Here is a 24,895-nt window from a genome sequence, read left to right as displayed (position 1 = left end):
TCACTAAGTTTTGTATCACTAAAGCATATAGAGATAGAAATAATTTTAAAAAAATAGTTATATCGGTCGTCATTGATATAATAATATCTAGTTTTACTAGAAAATTAATGTAATCTCCTTTGAGAATTATAGTTTTATATGAAATATATACACGTCACATGCAGGATTTTTTTATTGATTATATAGTTTATAATAATAATGAATAAGTTCAAGTCATTGATTAAGTCATTAAACACCGATTAGAAAATATTATGATTTTGTTACATTTATTACGTAAACTTAATAATAATTATATACAGTATAAGTTTAAACACTACGTAATTATATTCTTGAATTGAGCATTTTAAATAAATAAATAAAACAAATTGAGCTACGTAATATATTCTTTTTCAGCGGCAGTGGAAACTAGTTGTTTCAAATCGTCGACGGCGGTTTTTGCTGCGGTGAGCTCATAAGAAAGGTCAACACAGCGTTTTTCACTGTCTGCAGCTTTGACCTTCTCGGTAAAATACTTGGTTTTTTCAGCCTCAAGAACATTGAAGAACTGTTCTTGGCGGCAAATCATGTCATAAGCAGAATTGAATGACATATAAAATTTTTGCACAAAGTTGTTATGTGCGTCAAGCGCAGAGAGCTTCGAGAATTCGCGGCGAAGCTCGTTTGGGATTGCCATCTTCATTTGTTGGCGTTGATCTAGTGCCGCGGAAGAAGAAGCATAAGTGTATCCCGATAAACCGTCAACTCTCACCCCATAAGAGTCAGGTGGAGTGCGGAATAACTCAGTAATTTGCTCAACAGTGTTTGGGCTGGGATAAACAGTGTCAAAAGTTGAATCGCCTGCAAAATAAAGCAATTAATCAGTTGGAGAAATATAAACATAGCGAATGTTGTAATTATGAAATAATGCTCATAACTTACCCATTTGCTGATCCCCTTCATAATCCGATACGATCGGATTATCATAAAGGGTGGTGTCGTGTTGTTTTGGCTTTTTACTCTGCGATGGTGGTGGCGTCTGGTATGGTCGTTTGGTGGAGCTTGGTTTGGTGAGCGGAGATTTGGAAGTTAAATCGACGACTGGAATTGATTGCTTTTCTTTACCAGAAGATGCCGTTGCTTTGGACTCCGGGCTAGTTAATAGCTTCGTAATTAGTGTCTTCAGGTTAGCTTTGCTGTCAACCTCGTCAATCTTCATTGTAGAATGAAAGGGAATTACGAGAAAGAAAGAAGTTGCAAAGGTGGAATGAATATTTGATTAAATTGAGGGATATTTCAGAGCAACAAGTGGGAAATTAGTGGTTATGGACGTTGATATATATATATATATATATATATATATATATATATATATATATATATATATATATATATATATATATATATATATATATAGGGGAAATAAAGGTGCTAATCAATTGTGTTAAGTATCCGTTGTGATAATTTAAACGGTAATATTTTCGCCAAACGGTAACTTTATTTGCTGTAACGGTAACAAAGGCAAGGCGAAAAAGTTTTAATGCGAATAATGGTCAAGATAACTGCGAATTTTTAGAGTTTATCATGACACATTTACTCCGCAAGATGTATCATAATAAACTGGGGAGACTTGATCATATACATAGCATTGTATATGTATATTTTATTTGCTAATGGTTAAAAGCAGAAGTTACGCGAAGTATATTCGAAAGGCTTGGAATATTCGCTGAAAATAAAGATAGCGGATCAGTTTTCGCGCTAATAAAAGACTGCGGGTCATTTCGCGGATAGTTAAGCAATCCGCAGACCACGAATATTTTGAATACTATAAATAGGGAGTTTGGCCTCTCATTTATAGGTTGTTGATTCTCTGCCATTTGCCCGGACCTTTGTAATTTTCTCTTGTGATCTTGCCCAAGGAACTTTTATATCGTGTTAAGGTGAATCATGCTAATTAATAATCAAGACCGGGTCGGGATGGTTGATCACTTGATTGTTAAAGTGAAAGACGATCATCAGGGCCCAAAATAATCATCAAACATCTCATCCTCCATCTTATTCTCATTGCACTCAATCCTTAATTAAGTAACTCATTAATTATGGATTGATCACACGCACACAATTTTGTTTAGTGCAAACATATTGTTGCAAAATCCTCTTTTATTCCACAAAACAAATGGTACAATTTTTTTTTTTTTTGAACAGCTGAAATTTTTTGTAAAAAAAGCTAGCAAGAAGCTAGAAATTACAAGGCCATTAAGGGGTTTGATAACCAATTATTCCAATTAAGATTAGCCTTCTTATAACGAGAGGAAAGCCAATCAAAAGAGGAAGTTACAATGAAATCTAAAATATGACATTTTTTGAAACTAGACGGATCAAAGATGCAAGCGTTTCTGAATCGCCAAATAGCCCATAGAGAAGAGTAACAAATGACTTCTAGCACGATCGTCTTGGTTGGAGAAGCATGAGAAGTCATGATCTATTGCCAAAGGTCATTAATGGAGTTCCAAACAGGAAGAGCTAAATCGATCCAAGAGGCAATATAACACCAAACCTGAGAAGCTATATCGCATTCGAAGAAAATGTGAGGCAAGTCCTCACCATGTGAGTTGCAAGCCGAGCATAACACATTCTGCATAGTCACTCCTTTATCGATCAAACTACATTTATCCGGTAATCTATTCAATCTAGCACGCCACATGAAAAAGTTGATATTTGGAGGAACCACCTTACACCAATGAGTTGGCCAACTACCCATAGGAGAGACATCAATAAGATTGCGGAAACAAGAAACCGAGAACAGGCCCTTCGGTAACGGATGACATTGCCAATAATCATTATCGTCTGAAAAAATTGTAGAGCCAATAGCCTCAATCATATCTTGAAGTTGCTGAAGCTCTATTCCGGATCTGACAATACGTCTCCACGACCAATTCCATTCACAGTTAGCACGTCGATAAGCTATCTTGCACATTTTATCTACTTCCAAAGCAAATAAGCGAGGGAAACGATCCTTTAGAATACCCCCTTCGATCCAATTATCAAACCAGAAAAAAGTATCTTTTCCATTGCCTTTTTTTTTTGACATCAGGTTTCGGGTACATGGATGTTGCTCGTGCATGGAGATTATCGATTTATTAATATATGCCCATGAACCTGTAGTTGTGCGATTTACAGCCGGGGTAATCCCATCGAACTGTGCCCCATGAATAACTTTTAAAAGCGAAGTCCAAAGCCACCCGGAACAATTAACATATCGCCATCTCCATTTGAAAATAAGAGCCTTATTTAAAGATTCAAACGAAACCACATTAAGGCCGCCTTTCTCTTTTGGTTTTGTGATTTCGTCCCATTTTATCCATTGAATTTTATGATCGTCTTTTGTTCCACCCCAAAGAAAATTTGCACGTAGAGATTCAAGCAATTTTAGAACACCCTTGGGAGCTTTGAACAACGATAGATAATAGGTACCTAGGCTTCCCAACACCGACTTGATTAAAGTCAAACGGCCACCAAACGATAAAAGATTCATTTTCCATTTTGAAAGGCGTTTTTCCACTTTGAGAATGATAGGTTTCCAATTAGCGATTAGACGCATGTTTGCACCGATAGGAATTCCGAGATACAAAAAAGGAAACGTGGCCGAGTTGCAGCCAATGGAAGTAGCAAGACGATTTAACTCCAAATGAGGAATGCCGATACCTAGAAGGTTTGATTTGTGGACATTAATTCGAAGGCCTGACACTGCATAAAAACAATTCAGAATCGTGATGAGATTGTTAGCATTTGTATCACTCCATTCACCAATGAAAAGGGCATCATCTGCAAAAAAAACAGTGAGACATACATATGGCATTCTTCTCATTACCGACCGTGAGACCCTTAAAAATTTTGTGATCCATCGCATCCATAAGAGCAACATGTAACCCTTCCATACAAATGATGAATAAAAAAAGGGAAAGGGGGTCACCTTGCCTAAGACCACGACCCACTTTGAATTCTTCCGAAGGGCTACTGTTGATTAAAATCGAAGCATAAGCTGAATTCAAACAACCTTTGATCCAGTGAACCCATCTTCTTCCAAACCCAAGGTGAGAAAGCATCGAACAAAGATAGTCCCAACTAACAGAGTCGAACGCCTTTTCAAAATCGACTTTTAGAAGCATTGCACACTTTTTCTTCCTTTTACACCAATCGATAATTTCATTAATCATCAAGGGTCCGTCTAAAATTTGACGCCCTTTGATAAATGCCGATTGCTCCCGACTAATAACATGGTCAATGACTTTAGCTAATCGATTAGCAAGAAGTTTGGCTAAAATCTTGTATTGAATGCCAATCAAACTAATAGGCCGATTATCTTTAACAAACAAAGGGTTATCAGTCTTCGGAATAAGGTTGAAAAAAGAAGAATTGCAACCCTTTGGGATAAATCCGGAGCTGTGGAAATTATTAATGAAGCCACAAATGTCTGACTTTAATAAATCCCTGAATTGTTTAATGAACCGAAAGGAGAAACTGTCGGGACCGGGAGATTTATCATCACCACAATCCCATACCACTCTCTTTATTTCTTCTTCGGAAAACAGCACCTCCAAGGATTGAGCAACAGAATCAGGCAACTTTTTAATATGGGTACTTGGAGTAACAATTTTAGTAGAACTGCACCAGCTGAATTTGTCTTTAAAAAACAACAAAAATTTATCCTTTACTTGAGAAGGAGAAGAGATCCATAACCCATTCGACATCACACCCGTAATAGCAAGTTTCTTACGCTTTTTATTGATATACGAGTGAAAAAAGGAAGAATTTTCGTCTCCAAAAGTGTTCCATAATTTTTTATTTTTTTGCGCAATATTCAACCGTTCAGATTTGTCAATAGAAGCAAGGTCTTTGATTGTCGAAACACGCTGGGAGGAGAGATGCATTACATCACCTACGTTAGCTAGAGCATCATCAATTTGGTCAATAGTGGAAAGCAACTGTTTTTTACGGACACCACACGCAGCCATTGTACATTTGTTCCAAGCCTTTAATTTTAGTTTGACATGTTTCAACTTGTTTTTGAAAACCAGGAAGGGATTAATCCCCACACAAGCTGATGCCACATCAGAATCATTCCAAGCATCATTGACAACCTTAGCAAAGCCTTCCACTAAAAACCAGGAAGCAAATAACTTGAAAGAAGATGGACCATAGTCCAAATGATCATTATAAATGACAATGGGGCAGTGATCCGACCATAAGTTAGGAAGAATACGCCCAACTAAATCTGGACATGAATTTATTGCGCTGTTAGAAAGAAGAAAACGATCCAGTCTTGCACGGCTATCACAAGACTTACTTGATCTTGTGAAGTTTCTACCACCCAATGGATAATCCACAAGGCCAGAAGAAGTGATGAAAGCATTGAATTCATTAGTCGAGAGGGGACAAAAGGACAATCCAAACCTTTCATGAACAACTCGAATGGAGTTAAAGTCACCAAAGATGAAATAATCACTACTATTGTTAATCATGAAATCAGAGATAAGATTCCTTAACCTTTTTTTAGAAGCTCTATCTTGGGGCGCATACACGTTAACAATGTAGCAGGGGTTTTGAAAACTAGGACGAGAACCTTCAACAAATAGAACGTTATCATAAGAAAATACCCGAGATTTACAGAATCTAGATGGGTCCCAAAGTGTGAGTAAACCCCTGATCTTCCCCGGGCACATGAACAAGCAACATCAAAAGAATTATTACCCCAGAAAGCTCGGGCGATAAACGAATCCAACTTAGTTAGCTTCGTTTCTTGAATACCCAAAACGTCTATTTTAAACTCATTACATAGACCACGAATCCAAGATTGTTTACAATTAAAACTCGCTCCACCACCAATATTAATGGACAAGATATTCATTAATTCGATTTACTAACACCCTTTCTAATAAGCAACTTTTTAAGGTCTGCTTGACTTCCATTCATATCATATCCAAGAGATAAACCAATAGATATAAGATTATCAAATTGCTCAGCTAGACGAACTGAAGAAACGTGTTTCGCATTACCTGTTGGATCCGAAGAGAACACAGGCACACCATTTGAAAACTTAGGAGAAAAAAATTGTTTACCACTGTAACCAGGAGGTTTCGATAATGAAGTAGAGCCATGCTCAGATGTGTTGTGGGAGGGATTATTTGAGGCACTATTATTATCCGCATCAAGATTAGTAACCGGTTTTGTATGCACAACGTTGTCAACATTAGAAGGTATGGACTCATTGGGCCTAAAACCATCACCCTCAAGGTCAGATGTAGCCAAACCGTTACCATTTGGAGTTTTAGCATCAGTCTTAACATCAGAATCCAAAGGCACATTGAAGTTGTAGTTTTCAAACGTATCCCTTACCACTTCACCCTCTTCCAGATCAAAGTGACTAGCATTATCTGAAAGCACACCCACCGAAGCAACATCCTCGTGAGATTTTTCAAATGAAGATTCACACAACACCTTAAGTATTGTAGGATTCCAATCTTCCACTTCTTTAACAACAATAGAATACTCCTTCTTAAGAACCGAAACGATAGCCCGTTCGTGTATAGGTTCAAGGGTAGTGGTCATAATGCAAACTCTACCACTCCCTTTTTTATCTTCCAAATTAGAATCCTGAAAGAGCACTTTCCCATAATGAAAAGCAATCTTATTAAAAGCATCATAGTACCATGCTTTCGCAGGCAAGCCAACAATCTCTAGCCAAATGGCTCTTTCCTTTATTGAAAAAGAATCCGAATAAGGGCAGATTTCCGAAAGCGAGTTGCGAACAAGCAAGTTATTGATGAAATTATCTACGTTTGGAAATTCGATCCAAACCCAAGCACCTCCCAAATATTGAACAGATAATGAATCAAAGCCCTCGTCATGCCACATACGATTAAGAAACGGGATTTGAGAAGGAACAGATGCCTTACCAAACACAATTAATTGCGAATTCTCCAAAACCAGTAACTCATCATCTTCAATAGTTATCTTTTTGACTGGTGGAATCTTTAGATGCTGAGGGTTTGATCCCCCAACCAATGACGCATAAGAGGCACCATGCGTATTACCATACATATTTGAATTAGTTGGCCCAAACTTAGGTTTGGGGAAAGCCTTTGGAGATAAATCTTCCTTGTTTGCTGGGCGTTTTTTCGAGTCCGAACGATTAAAGTGAGCAAGAGCGGCATAGAGATGGAAGTTACCAACCCAGATATTGGAAAGAGATGCCATCAAATCCGTGTTCGACTTGACGTTTAGGAATCTAACAAATCCAAATCGAGACCCTTTTTTCGTTAACTTTTTAGCAATATAAACATCGACAACAGTGCCCTGTTTTGAACAAAGCTCGCGCATGTCCTTAATTTCAAAGTTATGAGGAAAATTAGTGATGAAGATATTCGTGGAGATTTTGGATGTGTTAAGATGATCATCGGAATGAAGAGAGGGAGACATAATGATGAGTAAAGAGAAGCAGGAGAGCGAATCGGTAACAAGTGTTCGGAAGTTATCACGGCGTCACATAGGCGCTAGGATTCATTCTGATCAGTGTTTGATCAAGATAATTTGAGTGGAGTAGTGATCGGCATTTGATCCCGCCAAGATCACCGGAAAAAAATTGAAAATAGATCTTAGATCTTAGATCATGTGTGAACGCAGAGCAATAATCATAAATTACTTAGTATTGTTGAAAGATAAAGTCACCAATCTTAATCTCGTTTCTCTGTATGTTTTCTCTATCTGTTATATTGCTAATATGTATTTGTTGCATATTTTCTTTATTCATGGCTGGAACTGTTAGTGATGATGTTTTGATTAGTAAACTTGATTTTGGAGATCTGTATTTACATCCATCTGATATTAGTAGCACACCTATTATTACTTTGAAGTTAACTGGCACTGAAAATTATAGAGTGTGGTCTTGTGCCATGACTCTAGCTTTGCAAACTAAAAATAAAATGGGTTTTGTCTAGGACAAAACGGGTGTGTATTTGTTGTTAATAAGTATACTCCCTCAGCTTCGTTACAATTTAATTGTATCCGGACAAAAACAAACATTTTAAAAAATGACATTATCGTACTTTTTTGTACTTTTTTTTTATTTTTAATTTTACATTTTTTACCCTCAATCAATTAATTAGAATGTATTTCACTTTTGTAATTTAATTAATTAATTTAATTGGAGACAATATGATAAACTTGATTTAATATACTTTTATATTTGGTAATGGACAAATTTTCTCGAAATGAAATAGTGGTTTATAAATATGGGACGAGGGAGTATGGCATGAATACATTAAAGATGGTCTAACGTGACTCGTTGTAATGATATCTAAGACTGAACTTATTACCTGCCAAATCGGCACAAAGACTAAAGGACTAACTCAAGATTCAAACCTTACATATAATAGAAAGGTTAACATATACTTGACTCACACAAACATACACAAATACAAGACGATCATGCCCAAAACTAAACTCAAGACTAGAGCACCATCTTGAAGGCACTCAAAACTACGGATGATAGGGATTAGGGAGTGTTGTTAGACTTACCTTCAAACTCTCTTTACCACCAATTTAAAATTAACTACCTCTTTTAACCCCTCAATTCATTCTTTACCACCACCTCATAACTTCTTTCTCACCTATTCTATATATTCCCACTCCTTTGTTCATTTCCAGGTTTAACACCTCTGATATGTAAAAATATAATTATCAAAATTCATCTATTTTTCATAAATAAAATAAAATAATATAATGTGGTCTTTCAATATGTTTATATGGAGTTTGATTGGATTGGTATGTTTCTTCCCAATGTTGAATAACTTCAAAGGAGGAGTCATGGCCTTTCACAAGGTATCTAAACACTTGCAACACGTTAGGGCGATTCAAGTCGTAGAAGATCATAGAACCGGTTATCATTTTCAACCAAAACATCATTGGATCAATGGTTGGTCATAAATCATCTTTTTCGCTATTTATACATGCATACGTGCTACACGTGCTTATGTGCAATTTTATAGATCATGACTCGAGCTAACACAAGACCTCATGCATTCAATTCGCTTAATTACTAACGTTCTTAACATCTGGATGCAATTTATGTAACGATATGTCTATGTATATGCTATCAAATAAAGATATGTATATGCAAACAAGTACACAACTCATCCTTGATATTGTTTTTTCTATGCTTTTGAACATTTGTATTTGTATTTGTATTAGAAACTAAAGTGATTTCTTTTATAAACAGACTGATGATTTTCTCTTACCATTTATGTGCATGGTTTGCTGCTGAAATTTATCAATAAATTAAACAGATCCTAATGGTGAGGCTACACTCTTTATCTTTTGTATTTACTAATTTAAAATAAAAAATAAAAAATCAGTTTGCTAATTCTATTTGAAAATTTGGTTAAATTTTCCAGCACCAATGTATTACAAGGGATTATACCATATATTCTACCAATACAATCCAAAAGGTTCTGTGTGGGGTAACATTGTGTGGGCCCACTCGGTATCAGAAGACTTAATAAACTGGACCCCACTCGATCCAGCAATCGAACCAGACAAGCCATTCGACAAGTTCGGTTGTTGGTCTGGGTCAGCTACAATCCTTCCAAATGATAAACCAGTCATTTTATACACAGGAGTAATCTACGAAAACCCCGAACCAGGTTACGAAGTCCAAAATTACGCGATACCCGAAAACCATTCAGATCCTTACCTAAAAAAATGGATTAAACCTGATGACAATCCAATAATCAAACCGACAAAAGAAAATGCTTCAGCGTTTCGTGACCCCACCACAGCCTGGAAAGTCAACGGTCAATGGGAGATGACTATCGGTAGTAAAGTCGATATGGTAGGTATATCGTATTTGTACCGAAGCCCCGATTTTATCAAATGGACTTTAGTTGACCACCCGTTGCACCAAAAAGAAAATGTAGGCATGTGGGAATGTCCCGATTTTTATCCTGTATCGATTAGAGGAGACAAGGGTTTGGATACTACGGTAATAGAAGGTGATATCAAACATGTTTTTAAGGTAAGCCTTGATAGTGCTAGATACGATACGTATACAATTGGAAAGTATGATACAAAGAAAGACAGATACATCCCTGATGAAGGAATGATCGATAGTTGGGCTGGTTTAAGATACGATTGGGGGAACTTTTATGCCTCTAAATCGTTTTATGACCCGTCAAAGCATCGTAGGATCATTTGGGGTTGGGCTAACGAGTCTAGCACTGAAATCGAAAATGTCAAAAAAGGATGGGCTGGAATCCAGGTTTGTTTCGTTCTAACAGTTATTTGATACCTTTATCTAAGTCCAAATTTTTACTCTCCCTTATAATTGTGGAAAATTTTGACAATTTCACATATCTAAATTCTAAAAAAGAAAAAAACTTTAAAGAGTAGTTCTTTTCTAAAAGTGTTTGTGCAATTCCATTTTGGAAAATTGATGTTGAAAAGGTTTTGTAAACTTTTAGATTATTAGAGGCAGTGTTGTGGAAAGTGAGAATTTTGAATAAAAAAATATTTTCTTGAAAGACTTTTCTAAAAAATCATTCATTCTAAATGCATTTTCAAATTTACAAGTTTTTTTAAAGAGAGTGTTTAAGGGAAGATTTCATTCTCAAAAAAAAAAAAAAAAAAAAAAAAAAAAAAAAAAAAAGGTGAAAATTTGGAAAATGCATTTTAATGCTATAGATAAGGGAAGAGTGATTTTTGTTATAAAGGAAAAGTATAGAGAAGTCAGAAGTGAGCCAATTTTCCAAAGTTATGTTATGAACTAGGAAATTCACTATTCACTTTTTTTGGAAAAGCTACTAAAAAATACTCAATTTTTACACATTTTCAATTTTTTTTCTTTGTTGCATATATATTCTAGCTAAAGGGGTAATTTTCTACATCTAAAAAAGGCCTAAACTTCTAAAAGAGTGAGGCACTTTTCTATAACTAAACACATCCTCAGAGTTCCTAAAATTTTCTCTTGAGATTTTTTTTTTTAAATTTTTCCATTAATGTAGTTAATTCCAAGAACTGTTTGGTTAGACTCCTCTGGAAAACAACTGCTACAATGGCCTGTTGCTGAATTAGAAAGCCTAAGAGAAAAGCATATGAAACTAAGCAATAAGGTACTCAAACAAGGAGATAAAGTTGAAGTTAAGGGAATTACAGCTGCACAGGTTTGTAATTCGTGCTACATTCATTGTACTACGGCACTATACTATTATGAATCTGATTATGAGTTTTATTGTGATTTAAGTACAGGCGGATGTGGATGTGGTATTTAAGTTTCGAGGTCTAGATAAAGCTGAAAAGTATGATACTAAATGGGATAAACTATTCCCACCAGAAACTCTTGCGAAAAATATATGTCGAGTTATGAGTACAACCAAACAAGGTGGATTAGGGCCATTTGGTCTTTTAACATTGACCTCAAAAGATTTTGAAGAATACACTCCTGTCTTTTTTAGAGTTTTCAACACTCAAGATACTAAGCATAAAGTTCTTATGTGCTCCGATGCCATGCCGTAATTTCACTTTCTCTCTCTATTTATATCTTTCATCTTTTCTCTTTATATGTGCTCACTTTAATTTATAAATATGCCGGCAAAACAGGTAGGTTGGGTTGAAATGGGTCACGGGTTGAAACGAGCCACGGGTCGAACGGGTCAATTTTTAGATTAGTCAAACGGGTCGGGCCTAAATGGAAGCGTGTTTCTCAAACTTTCTTACAATCTCTAGATAATACTCCGTAATATTTTTGAAATCTTGTACAGACCCGTTAAGAACCCGCTAAACCTTTATATATATATATATATATATATATATATATATATATATATATATATATATATATATATATATATATTTGTTAGGCTTCATATGGCTCTAACTTGGACCCATTCTTTAACTTTTTTATGAACCCAATTGGTTACATACCTAACCCAATGTACCCATTTTTCACGCTATGGGTCTCAAATGCCGGTTACATTTGTAACCAACCATGGATAAGGAGGATTAACAAAATCCTAACAAGCGTCCGTATTCTTTTTTTACCAAAGGTCAACGTTGAACCACAAAGAATACCGGCCATCGTTTGGAGGGTTTGTGGATGTAGATTTATCTGAAAACAAGATTTCACTTAGGAGTTTGATTGATCATTCTGTTGTGGAAAGCTTTGGGGCAGGGGGCAAAACGGTAATAACATCTAGGGTTTATCCGACATTGGCAGTTGGCGATAAAGTACATTTGCATGTATTTAACAACGGTACCGAGACAGTCACCGTTGAGAAACTTGATGCTTGGTCCATGAAGAAGCCTAAAATGAACTAAAGTAAATATTTCAATGGGAAATTAATTAACCTAAACTTGAAGTGGTCTGAAAATCTGATGTAACCAACTAACCATGTACTTCAAGAAAGAAAAAAAATTTGTAAACGTACGCTAAACAGGGTAGCATACTATTGTATCACAAGGTTCTGATTCATAGAAGATGAACTAGTTTGTGGAAAATCTTCCCCTAAAGCCTGATTCTAGATATGTATATATGTTCAGATTTAGTGTCAATTCAATCGAAACGTTTGATTTTTGACCATCAACATTTTACCCTAAAAAAGGTTTTGGACTATACTCGGAATACTGACTGGTTCAGTAGTCACCTCTGAATGGCTCCAGTCATCAAATTGCATATACATAAAACATAGTCAATTTGCAGTCTGTTACAACTTTTCAAAGAAGATGAACTAATAGACATTTATAGCAGGTATTACCTAGTGCCAAGTTAAATCACTAACTAAGCTTTCGTACTTAAGGCAGACACTAGCTTAAAACCACTAGGTAGACTACTAATCATCTATAACTAAACGAGCTTTTAACTACATTAAACTATCATCTGCAAACAGTGAATCAAGAAGACACAAAGCTACATAATAACAAACAAATTTGCTGCTGTAACTAAAACATGATAATTTTAGCAAATATTGCAGCTTTATTAGCTTTCCATACTGTCACAACACTTCATAGCTTAACACATAGCCGGTTTTATAAGCTACTCATATTGTTTTCAACTTCTTTTCAACAATTAGATACCGAGAAAACAAAAATGACTTAAACGAGGCTTCAAACAGCACCATACAAAACTAATTTCATAACTCCAAACAAAAAGAAAGGAATATAAAATACAAGCCAAAAATAAAACGATATCTTACCCCGTGATCATAGTTCCAGCACCTTCATCAGTAAGAACTTCAAGAAGCAACGAATGTTCCAACCGCCCATCGATAATACTCGCAGTTTTAACCCCCTGAGACAACGATTTCACACAACAATTCACTTTCGGAATCATCCCACCAGCAATTTTCCCATCTTCCATCATTTTTTTAACCCCTTTCACATCAATTTCCTTCACTAAACTTTCCGGATCATTCTTATCCTCTAAAATTCCCGCCACATCGGTCAACAACAACAACTTTTCAGCGCCTAACGCGGCCGCCAACGCCCCTGCCGCCGTATCCGCGTTAATATTATACGATTGCCCTGTCCCATCAGCTGCCACTGACGCAATCACCGGAATCAAATTATCATTAATCAAAGGCCGTAAAACCGACGTATCAACACTCGAAATCTCTCCAACAAACCCTAATTCAGCTGCATTTGGAGAAGGAATCGCTGTAAAAATCCTTCCATCTGTCCCACACAATCCAACTGCAGTTGCACCAGCTTTATTAATCAATCCAACTAAATGTTTATTAACCTTACCGACTAAAACCATTGAAACAATCTCCATAGTCGAAGCGTCTGTTACTCTTAATCCGTTAAGAAAATTAGGCTGAATACCTAACCGATTTAACCACTGGTTAATTTCAGGGCCACCACCGTGAACAAACACGATTCGAAGACCAATACAAGAGAGCAAAACGAGATCTGTAATGACAGATGCTTGCAGAGCTTCTGATTTCATTGCTGCACCACCGTATTTAACGACAACGGTTTTACCGCGAAACTTCTGGATGAACGGTAGGGCTTCTGAGAGGATTTTGACGCGAGTTTTTGCGGGGGTTGTTGATAGTGTTTCTGTTAGAACAGTTTGTGCAGATGATTTCAGACGTATGGATGTGAATCTCAATGGTTTTTGTGATGATTTGATGCTAGGGTTTGGGAATGTTGGTGTTTGGAGAACAGAAGGACGTGAAATTAGGGTTTTTGCAGCCAACATGATTTCACTAGTCAATATGTGAAGTTACAGGTCACAATCGGTTTCAAATTGGATTATAAGCAGGTATGTAACAGCTACAGAATTATTACAATTGCGCCACAACAGTAACTTACGATGCTTATTTGCTGAAATGCTGAAAATAAAAAGTAGAAAGTATAAATAACACTAAAGCCGAATAATGGTGTAAACCCTAAATTTTGTAAAAGTATTAAAACCCTAAATTTTTCCATAACTAAACGCACACTATGAACATCTTTCGAGACAATCATGTATAAGCAATAGTATTAAAACCCTAAATTTTGTAACAGTTTTATATTTGGGCATGACATTGAGGTATTAATGTAACTAAGTACTAATACTATTAATTCAATAGTATTATTAGTACTGTTTAAATTGTGTAACAGTTTTATGAACTTTGTATAATTAGAAATGCTTCAGCTTAACAAAGCAATGTAACTCAATTGAATTAGCTTTTATCTTCTTTTGAACAAATAATTAAGAGTAAGCATACTTTATAACAGTGAGGATTCTAAGATCAAAACTCAATGGGTCCCAAAAATAACTTACTTGAACAAAATATTGAAGGTGTCGGGTCAAATCAGGTCGGGTCGCAACCAAAACACAAACATAAAATTGAATAATACTTGCAAAAAAAGGTTGTTCATATTTTTTACTATTGTCAACATCAAACAAAAGCATATCATTAAGGAACCATTTTAAAGCAGTAACTTAATTTTTCAAACCAGCAAATCAGTGTCATACTATTTATGCATAATTTTGATATGCACAACAAAACGTTTAAATTTCTCAACACAAATACAAGGTTTGCTGAAAATTACCATTTTCATTGATCACAGAAAACGAAAGATACCATAAGCCACTAGATCATGCTCATATAACCTTACCGCTACTTTGGTTTTGATATCAATAATCTTACCTCCATCTTAATGTGTTTCACGTTAGTCTATTTAGCTAACATCGTGTTCTGTCTTTGTTGAGATAATCCATAACTAAAGCGCAAAAAGATAAAGAATTTATATTAGCCTGTTCACGTACGACATCGCACACTTCTATGCCTATAAGTTTGCATTATATACACATCTTAAATCATTTAGTAAATAATATTCCCTATCATATATATGGGTAAATGGGTAAACGGGTATGACTACCAGAAAACTGAATAATATTCCCTATCATATGTCTTCCATAAATAAGCATCATATAAATATTTACATCCCTGTTGCTTATTAATTCAATTCTAGAAAAATGTAAAAGTTTATAAATATATGGATCTTACATGAGTATCACAAACACTACGTTTTTAGCTTTAATTAGCTCACACTTAAGCATAAAACGACTCGGAATAATCACGAAACATGATCATCATAGATTCATAGCTTAGGCTGAATTTCACACACTCGGGCAGCTATACAAACACCAACAAAAGTAGAAATTCAAAATAAACCCTATAAGATATGTCAATCGACAATCTTCTATATAACCAAAATATGTTTACATAAATGCAGATTGAATCATTAAAAAAAATCCCTATGGTATAAAATTACAGTTAAGCACAACAGATTATAGTTAAGCACAACAGAATTCCTAGATTCCCCTGACTTTTGAAGTATCTTATCATGTTAAAAATAGCTGTCAAATTCAAAACCATTGTCAAATTTATACATTTTAACTTAAAATAAAAAACAGTAGCAGTAAAATTGAAATTTAAAGTAATTAGAAATGAGTTCACAAGTCTAACAGAAAAAATAAAATCATTTAACAAGCGTGTAACTTTGTAAGCAATCGAGCAATTTTACAAATATGAATAAATAATAAAAATCCCTAATAGCAGATCATTACCAATATGGATACTAAATTACTGGATGCTTTTCATATCATTACCCATAAACAATATGAATTATGAATAAACAAAAAAAAAAAACCTAACTAATAGATAATCACATAGTTCAAAAGAATAAGTTAGTGATGAGATTAGGGATTGCAAAATTGAGAGTAAATTTAGGAGGAATACTTACCAGGTTACTATATATAGATAAAATGATCGAAGGTTTCGAAGGACGAAAGAGTCGATGAAGGTCACAGCTGTTTATTATTTTAGGGCTATTTTTTTTTTTTTTTTTTTTTTTTTTTTGAAGTGGCCACTTTTTAATTCATAAACACCTATTATCTATTTTACCCTTAATTATAATTATAAATATATTGTCTTTACTATTCATAGCATTATTTTAATACTAAAATTCGATTTTCAAAAATGACTCTCAACTTTGATCAAAATACAAATTAGCCCCCAACTTTAGTCAAAATAAAAATCGGCCCCCCAATCAGGGGGCAAAACGTCAAATCAAAATTCTCACAAAATATCTTAAATAAACTCCACCCAAATATTCAATGGGTCATATCTTCTCGCTCGTCGCGAGTTAATTTTTTTCGACGATACCGTTCAACTCGAAATAATTTTACGAAAACAACGCAACTAACTACTCGCAAAACGGATGCTTTTTAAAAAATGCTAAATAGATAGGTCCACCTTTCATACACGTTGGTTTTTTTTTTTTTTCAAACACTGAATTTTTCATTAGAACTTGCTTTGGAATTCCGCTGCGAAGCGCGGGCTCCTTAACTTGTTATATATATATATATATATATATATATATATATATATATATATATATATATATATATATATATATATATATATATATATATATATATATATATATAGTGACCTGAACTTTTCCATGATTATTCAATGATTATATATTAAATGAAAACTATATTTGCATGATTAAATGTTTCCAACATGTTAAGCAATCAAACTTGTTAAGACTTGATTATTTGAAATGAGTTTCATGTAGACAATTGAGCACCCAAGTTGACCGGCGATTCACGAACGTTAAAACTTTTAAAAACTATATGTTGATATATATATATATATATATATATATATATATATATATATATATATATATATATATATATATATATATAGACATATATGTAACGATTATCGTTGTAACGACATTTTAAAGTATATATATCATATCAAGATATATTCATTGTTGGTGATTTGTGTCACCAATCTGATTTAATTGTAATGTGATTAATTTGTTAACCAAAATAACCTTGTTAAATATCGAACAAGTTTGGGGAAAGTGTGGAGTGCACAATTGTTTGAACTTATCTTGATTATGACGGTGGTTCTGGGGCAGCGCCCCCGATAGCGGGGTTAATATCGCTTTATTAAAAATGTGTTAAAAATTTGATTTTAAGATTTCAACAACATTAAATAAGATCGTTAACTAAGACACATATCAAAGTACTTCTACTTAGCAAAAATGCTTACAATTACATTTCCATTCATTTTTCATCAACAATTCTACTCGTAGTCATTCAGTATTCGTACCCGTATTATACACATCTGCTAGACGTACTTACTATGAGTATATACCAATAGGAACTAGCATGGGATTCCACTCTTGATTATGTCATGCATGACTAATTAAATTTAACTTCTATCATGAACTAGTCAACTAATTAGAGCTCCTTTTAACCCCACTCACCACTCATCATTCACCACTCATCAATCAATCCATTTCACTTACAATTCTCTTTCTAATTCTCTCTAAACACACACACATACTTAGGAATGAAATTTCCAGTAAACTAATCATCATCTTCATCAAAAATTACTTCAAGAATCAAGCTATAATCATCATAGGAAGAACACTTCAAGAACACTTCGAAAATCCTTTCAAGTTTGCTAGTTTACTTTTAATCTTGCAAATCCATTCCAAGTAATCATCTAAGATCAAGAAACCTTTGTTAATTACAGTAGGTTATCTTTCTTATTCAAGGTAATACTCATATCCAAACTTTGATTCGATTTCTATAACTATAAACTATCTTGATTCGAGTAATAATCTTACTTGAAATTGTTTTCGTGTCATGATTCTGCTTCAAGAACTTCCAAGCCATCAAAGATCCAATCAAGCTCAAGATTATTTTTGTCATTTCCAATAGGTTTACCTACTATACTTGAGGTAGTAATGATGTTCGTAACATCATTCGATTCATATATAAATAACTATCTTATTCGAAGATTTGAAAACGTAATCACTAGAACATAGTTTAGTTAATTCTAAACTTGTTCGCAAACAAAGTTAATCCTTCTAATTTGACTTTTAAAATCAACTAAACACATGTTTTATATCTATATGATATGCTAACTTAATGATTTAAAATCGGAAAACACGAAAAACACCGTAAAACCGGACACACGCCGTCGTAGTAACACCGCGGGCTGTTTTGGGTTTGATAATTAAAAACTATGATAAACTTTGATTTAAAAGTTATTCTTCTGGGAAAATGATTTTTCTTATGAACATGAAACTATATCCAAAAATCATGGTTAAACTCAAAGTGGAAGTATGTTTTTCAAAATGGTCATCAAGACGTCGTTCTTTCGACTGAAATGACTACCTCTTAAAAAAACGACTTGTAACTTATATTTTCGACTATAAACCTATATTTTTTCTGTTTAGATTCATAAAATAGAGTTCAATATTAAACCATAGCAATTTGATTCACTCAAAACGGATTTAAAACGAAGAAGTTATAGGTAAAACAAGATTGGATATTTTTTTTATTGTTGTAGCTACAGGAAATATTGTAACAATTCTATACAAATCATATCCTAGCTAACATATATTGTATTATACATGTATTCTAATATATTATGTAATCTTGGGATACCATAGACACGTATGCAAATGTTTTGACATATCATATCGACCCATGTATATATATTATTTGGAACAACCATACACACTCTATATGCAGTAATGTTGGAGTTAGCTATACAGGGTTGAGGTTGATTCCAAAAATATATATGCTTTGAGTTGTGATCTAGCCAGAGACGTGTATACACTGGGTTGTGGATTGATCCAAGATAATATATATCGATTTATTTCTGTACATCTAACTATGGACAACTAGTTGTAGGTTATTAACGAGGACAGCTGACTTAATAAGCTTAAAACATTAAAACGTATTAAAAATGTTATAAATATATTTTGAATATACTTTGATATATATGTACATATTTGTTATAGGTTCGTGAATCGACCAGTGGCCAAGTCTTACTTCCCGACGAAGTAAAAATCTGTGAAAGTGAGTTATAGTCCCACTTTTAAAATCTAATATTTTGGGATGAGAATACATGCAACTTTATAAATGTTTTACGAAATAGACACAAGTAAATGAAACTACATTATATGGGTGAATGATCGAAGCCGAATATGCCCCTTTTAGCTTGGTAGCCTAAGAATTTGGGAACAGACCCCAAATTGACGCGAATCCTAAAGATAGATCTATCGGGCCCAACAAGCCCCATTCTGGAATTTGGAATGCTTTAGTACTTCGAAATTATCATGTTCGATGGGTGTCCTGGAATGATGGGGATATTCTATATGCATCTTGTTAATGTCGGTTACCAGGTGTTCACCATATGAATGATTTTTATCTCTATGTATGAGATGTGTTGAAATATGAAATCTTGTGGTCTATTATTATGATTTGATAATATATATGTTAAACCTATAACTCACCAACATTTTTGTTGACGTTTTAAGCATGTTTATTCTCAGGTGATTATTAAGAGCTACCGCTGTTGCATACTAAAATAAGGACAAGATTTGGAGTCCATGCTTGTATGATATTGTGTAAAAACTGCATTCAATAAACTTATTTTTGATGTAATATATTCTTATTGTAAACCATTATGTAATGGTCGAGTGTAAACAGTATATTTTAGATTATCATTATTTGATAATCTACGTAATGCTTTTTAAACCTTTATCGAAAAAATAAAGGTTATGCTTGTTTTAAAAAATGAATGCAGTCTTTGAAAAACGTCTCATATAGAGGTCAAAACCTCGCGACGAAATCAATTAATATGGAACGTTTATAATCAATATGAACGGGACATTTCAATATACATATATATATATATATATATATATATATATATATATATATATATATATATATATATATATATATATATATATATATATGTATGTATGTTCAACTTACCAGGGGCCTAACTGAAAATTTAGATAAAAGTGTATATGAATGAAAAAATGTTATGTGATAATCACTTCCCTTTTTTTAATGAATGTCTGGTATAATTTTAAATTTTAAATATTTTTATAGTCCAAATGATTAAATTATAAATAACTATTCTATAAGTATATGACTCTCGTTATTATATTTATCATATACAATTTTAAATTATTTTTTATGAAAAAATTCAAAAAACTAGTATTGTCACGGAACTTCACATGTCTACGCCTAAACTTGCCACTGTATCTAACATTAAATTAAAGCTAAATACTACAAAGTTCCACACAAACAATATGCGAGAGGATTACCAGTTGAAAGCACATCAACGACGAATTCAAACAAAGTGGGAATACTACCAACGAACGCTTGCTTCAACGGTATCAAGCCTCAGTGTGGAAGGGCCTGCGACTAGTTGCCAAGCAACCCGGGTTCAATTCCTGGAGGCGGAAGGTTTTCTCTCTAATTTCCTGTGATTAGTTGCCAAGCAACCCAGGTCCCGTGATTAGTTGCCAAGCAACCCGGGTAGGAGTTTCCTTCTAGCGTGTGTGGGTGCAAATGATGAGGGTCGTTGAAATAAATGATCTGATGATGCAAATTCTTCGTTCAAAAAAAAAAAAAAAAAATTTAGCAGCAATACTATTAGGGCTTTTTGTCTGCAACTTTACTATGTAGAATTTTATTTAAATTTTTAGACTTTTTTGCTCTGTTGGTCTCTCTATTATACCCCAAATCGCTAACAGTGTCTCTTGGTTTCTAATTGGCCTACCGAATCCTTTGTTTTTTCTAATTTGGCAATCCGCATCCCTCCGTCTAAATTTCGTTAAAAAGGTCTGTTAACCCTTGACATGTGCCTTGCATGTGAGGGTAAATTCATCTTTTTTCTTCACTAAAAACGAAGGACCACAAATAATCTTATAATTTATATATTTTTAATTTATTTTTAACTTTATAAAAATAAGAACAAAAATCTATATCTATATCTTTATATAAAAGAAAATTTAAATAAGGACTCGTCATTAACACCTTAATTATAGCAAATTGTGCCAAGTGAAAAATTCACATATCTCATCCACAATATTTATGGTTTAAATAATTCTATAAATTATTAATAATTAACAAACAAAATAAAATATATGGTTAATTTGAAAATGAAATAAAATAAAATGTTAAACTATTTCTAATATTCCGATTATTCACATAACAAAATGCAAACTTTCTCTTAAAGTACATATACTTATTAATTGAAACATTTGGATGTTTCTTATAACGCATTTAAATTATATGATACAAAAAATGTATGAGATGCTCATAATATATTTTTTATTTGATTTTACTCACTGTAGTCTCAAGTTTTAAACTATAAAATTAATATAGACCGCTAGAATTACTTAGTACAAAGTAAAACCTATTTTAAAACGATTTTTTAAGTAGCCGTGCAACGCACGGACTCAAATCTAGTATATTTATTTATAAAAACAAGAATAGACATTTTTTTAGCTTTTTATCTTCATCCTCCGTATTCTGTTAGCTTTTTATGCTTGTTATTTGTTAACAAAAACCCTCTAATTCCAAATTAGTTAATTATTTAGATTTAAATATTCCGTAGTAATTAGATTAGTTAGTTTTAAAGTTGAGTTAATTTGGAGGTGGATTCCTAGTCAGCTATGTTTATCGTTTGCCCCGTAATATTGTATATATACTCCGCATAGATGTTATCTGTAGGGATCCATCTTTCATCTGTATTAATTAATATTTCATCAAAATACACCTTTTGAATCGAATCAAGCCTCAACTCATTCGGACTCATTCGGACTATTGGAAGCCTCAACTCTGATTTAGATTATTCAAAACAAAGGTAGATCTGAAAGTCGGAGTAGGGTTCATTTAGTCAACAAATCAATTGGAACAAATCACCGAGTTTCAGTGATTGAATATGTTAGTCGGGTGTTTAGCAAATTTTTTCAAGCAACTTTTGTTGAGAAAACATTTTGTTAAACGGTACGAATCTCTACTTTGAATTTATGATTTTGATTGTTTGGTATGAGATCCATTTGGAAGTAAAGTAAAGAGATTTGTTGAAAAAGTATGAGATGTTCTTACTCGATTCTTTCAGTTCTTAAATCGATGGTTTGAATCCACTTTGTTTTTTTATCTAATTTGGTTCGGTGGGTTTACGAAGATGAATGTTGCTAAGAAACAAATTAAGAGAAAATTAAGAGAATGTGTAGAATGTGAAGTTTTAGGGTAAAAAGGAAGAAAAGGTTAGATAACTGAATTTATAGACTTTTATTTTTATAAATTTATAAATTAAAAATATATAAATTATAAGATTTTTTTTGCACTGGTGGCCCCTCGTTTTTAGTGAAGAAAATAGTAAAAAGATGAATTTACCCTCACATGCAAAGCACATGTCTCAAGGGTTAACAGATCTTTTTAACGGAATTTAGACGGATGGACGTAGGTTGCCAAATTAAGAAAAACAAAGGATTCGGAAGGCCAAATTAGAAACCAAGGGACACTGTTAGCGAAATTGGGTATAATACAGGGACCAACGGAGCAAAAAAGTCACATTTTTTACTTTGTGATGCGAACCATTGTTAACTTTCTTTCTTCTTTTCCCGCATGACACGTTAAATAAATTATTAAGTAGATCTAAAACATGTATTCAATGCATACCGTCCCGATTTGACTTTTTAAGTTATTTTTTACAACTTTGACTTTAATTATTTTTTTGTATTGTATTGTATATAATATTTGATGAAAGTTATATCAATGAAAATAAATTTTAAAACCGAATCCATTCATATAACTTTCATTCAATATTATATAACACAAATAAAAATATCTTAAGTCAAAATTTAAAAAGCAGAGACTTTGAAAAGTCAAACGGAACATGTAACACCTCGTTTTTCATAACCCGTTGATTTGGACGTGATCCAGTTTAAGTGGGGGTGAGTTGTAAGATCTTAAATTTTATGCATCAAGAAGTGTTCTCAAAAGTGTTAGGAAAAGTCTACTTATACTTATGCATTTTCATAATTTACATCAAAAGGAAGAACGGCGTTCTCTTATGTGGAACAACGTTCCAATTACTGGAACGACGTTCCTGTGCCTGATAAGTGTAAAAGTTGAACATAACGTTTTGAGGACGTTTGAGGAACGACGTTCCCTTATTCCGGAACGGCGTTCTGGCATTACGAAGGGAGGAACGATCTGGCATTACGAAGGGAGGAACGACGTTCCTAAATGTGGAACGACGTTCCTATGACAGAATCTGGGTTTTTGGGTTATTTTGTAAAAATAAGAGGGGCACTTTGGTCTTTTTAGTAGTGGACGTATTTAAAGCTTGAGATCATATCCGGATCTCATTTCCATCTCAACATTATCCTTCCAAACACTCACAACTAGAGAGAGAGTTCTAGTGAGAGAAAGCTTAATTCAAGGAAGAAGAAGCTAGTTCTAGCCATTTGGAGCTTGAATCTTGTTGCATCTACTTACTAGCTACGTTTTGGTGTTGTGGTAAGTTCTAATTTCAAGTTCTAGTGCTTAATTTGAGTTATGGCTAAGGTTTTAGTTATGGGTTGAGTGTAAGACCCATTTCCATATCAATTTGGGGATTTTGGGTAAGATTTGTGTACTTGGACTAAAGGACTCATGAACTAGGGTTTGGTGTTGTTAATTTGGGGTTTGTGGGTCTTAATTGGTTGTTGAATCACTAGTACACTTTGTGTTAGTAAAATGGGTGTTGTTAGGGTTATGGTGACCCAAATGCATATATAGCCTTTGAAATGGGTCAAATGGGTATATTGTGACCCAACTAGAAAAAGGAGATGTTTATTGCTCAAAACTTGTGTTAGTTGGTGTGGTTAGACTTTAATCACTAGCCATTAGTGATTTAAGGTAGTCTTGACATGGTGTGAGTGTCATTAATGCCAAAGGGTCATAATTGCACCTTGGGTCATTAATGAACTAAGGTTGTGAGTTGATAAGTAGTACAATTTGTTTATGTGTTAATTATGTAATTAATGTATTAGATACTTTGCGTTGAAGCTTACGAGATTTTGGTTTCACTTTCATTCAAGTGTTAAAGTGAGTGGAATAATTATACGTGTATGTATATAATGTATTTATTTGTGTGTCGTGAAATGTGGGTTAGTCGCGGTGTTAAGACACCACATATTACGTGACGAGTGGGTTAGTCGCGGTGTTAAGACACCACTCCGGGAAGTATGATGGGTGGGCTAGTCGCGGTGATAAGACACCACCCAGGGGTTAGTGATACGAGGTGTTAAGTACACTAACGGATGTTGTGAACACCGATGGTCTTTTGCGAGTACCATTCCCTTGTGCTATTGGTTAACCATGGTTGTGTGTTGTAGTTTTATCATATTATATTGTATCGACTATATGCTATTGGTTATGCTAGCTTGCGGAATTGGAGATTATTAGCCTTATACTTAGTGATGGTATGCTAATTAGATTGCTAGCATGTATGCGGTAATTGTGTAAGTGATTGGAAGTAAG

At 33.9% G+C, this 24,895-nt stretch overlaps 2 protein-coding genes across 3 annotated transcripts; one reads left to right on the top strand and one right to left on the bottom strand.

Moving 5' to 3' along the window:
• The first annotated feature begins 8,760 nt into the window (after positions 1–8,760).
• On the top strand, positions 8,761–12,345 carry LOC139843607 (beta-fructofuranosidase, insoluble isoenzyme 1-like). 2 transcript variants are annotated; one of them, XM_071833719.1, is made up of 6 exons: positions 8,761–8,950; positions 9,321–9,329; positions 9,429–10,291; positions 11,034–11,192; positions 11,278–11,540; positions 12,075–12,345. In XM_071833719.1, exons 1-6 carry the CDS (start codon positions 8,773–8,775, stop codon positions 12,343–12,345), a joined length of 1,743 nt encoding a protein of 580 aa, XP_071689820.1. In that variant the 5' UTR covers positions 8,761–8,772. The 2 variants fall into 2 exon arrangements, with proteins under 2 accessions (XP_071689820.1, XP_071689821.1); XM_071833720.1 differs by lacking the exon at positions 9,321–9,329 and having other exon boundaries at positions 8,911–8,950.
• Positions 12,346–12,999: 654 nt separating this feature from the next.
• LOC139840320 (acetylglutamate kinase, chloroplastic) lies at positions 13,000–16,356 on the bottom strand. Its single transcript, XM_071830587.1, has 2 exons — positions 16,264–16,356; positions 13,000–14,360 (listed from the first exon to the last, which is right to left on the bottom strand). The coding sequence occupies exon 2, from the start codon at positions 14,225–14,227 to the stop codon at positions 13,217–13,219; it is 1,011 nt and encodes a 336-aa protein (XP_071686688.1). The 5' UTR covers positions 14,228–14,360; positions 16,264–16,356; the 3' UTR covers positions 13,000–13,216.
• Between the last annotated feature and the right edge of the window lie 8,539 nt (positions 16,357–24,895).

Source organism: Rutidosis leptorrhynchoides, chromosome 4 (genome assembly GCF_046630445.1).
Source record: "Rutidosis leptorrhynchoides isolate AG116_Rl617_1_P2 chromosome 4, CSIRO_AGI_Rlap_v1, whole genome shotgun sequence".
In the NCBI taxonomy this organism is placed as follows: domain Eukaryota; kingdom Viridiplantae; phylum Streptophyta; class Magnoliopsida; order Asterales; family Asteraceae; genus Rutidosis; species Rutidosis leptorrhynchoides.
This window is presented reverse-complemented; position numbering and strand designations above follow the sequence as displayed.

Excerpts from the sequence above, each read along its gene's own strand:
- LOC139843607 (XM_071833719.1), top strand. The coding sequence starts at position 8,773 with ATGTTTATATGGAGTTTGATTGGATTGGTATGTTTCTTCCCAATGTTG. Across the intron at positions 10,292-11,033 it reads AAGGATGGGCTGGAATCCAG|TTAATTCCAAGAACTGTTTG; the intron begins GTTTGTTTCGTT and ends CCATTAATGTAG. Across the intron at positions 11,193-11,277 it reads AGGGAATTACAGCTGCACAG|GCGGATGTGGATGTGGTATT; the intron begins GTTTGTAATTCG and ends ATTTAAGTACAG.
- LOC139840320 (XM_071830587.1), bottom strand. The coding sequence starts at position 14,227 with ATGTTGGCTGCAAAAACCCTAATTTCACGTCCTTCTGTTCTCCAAACA.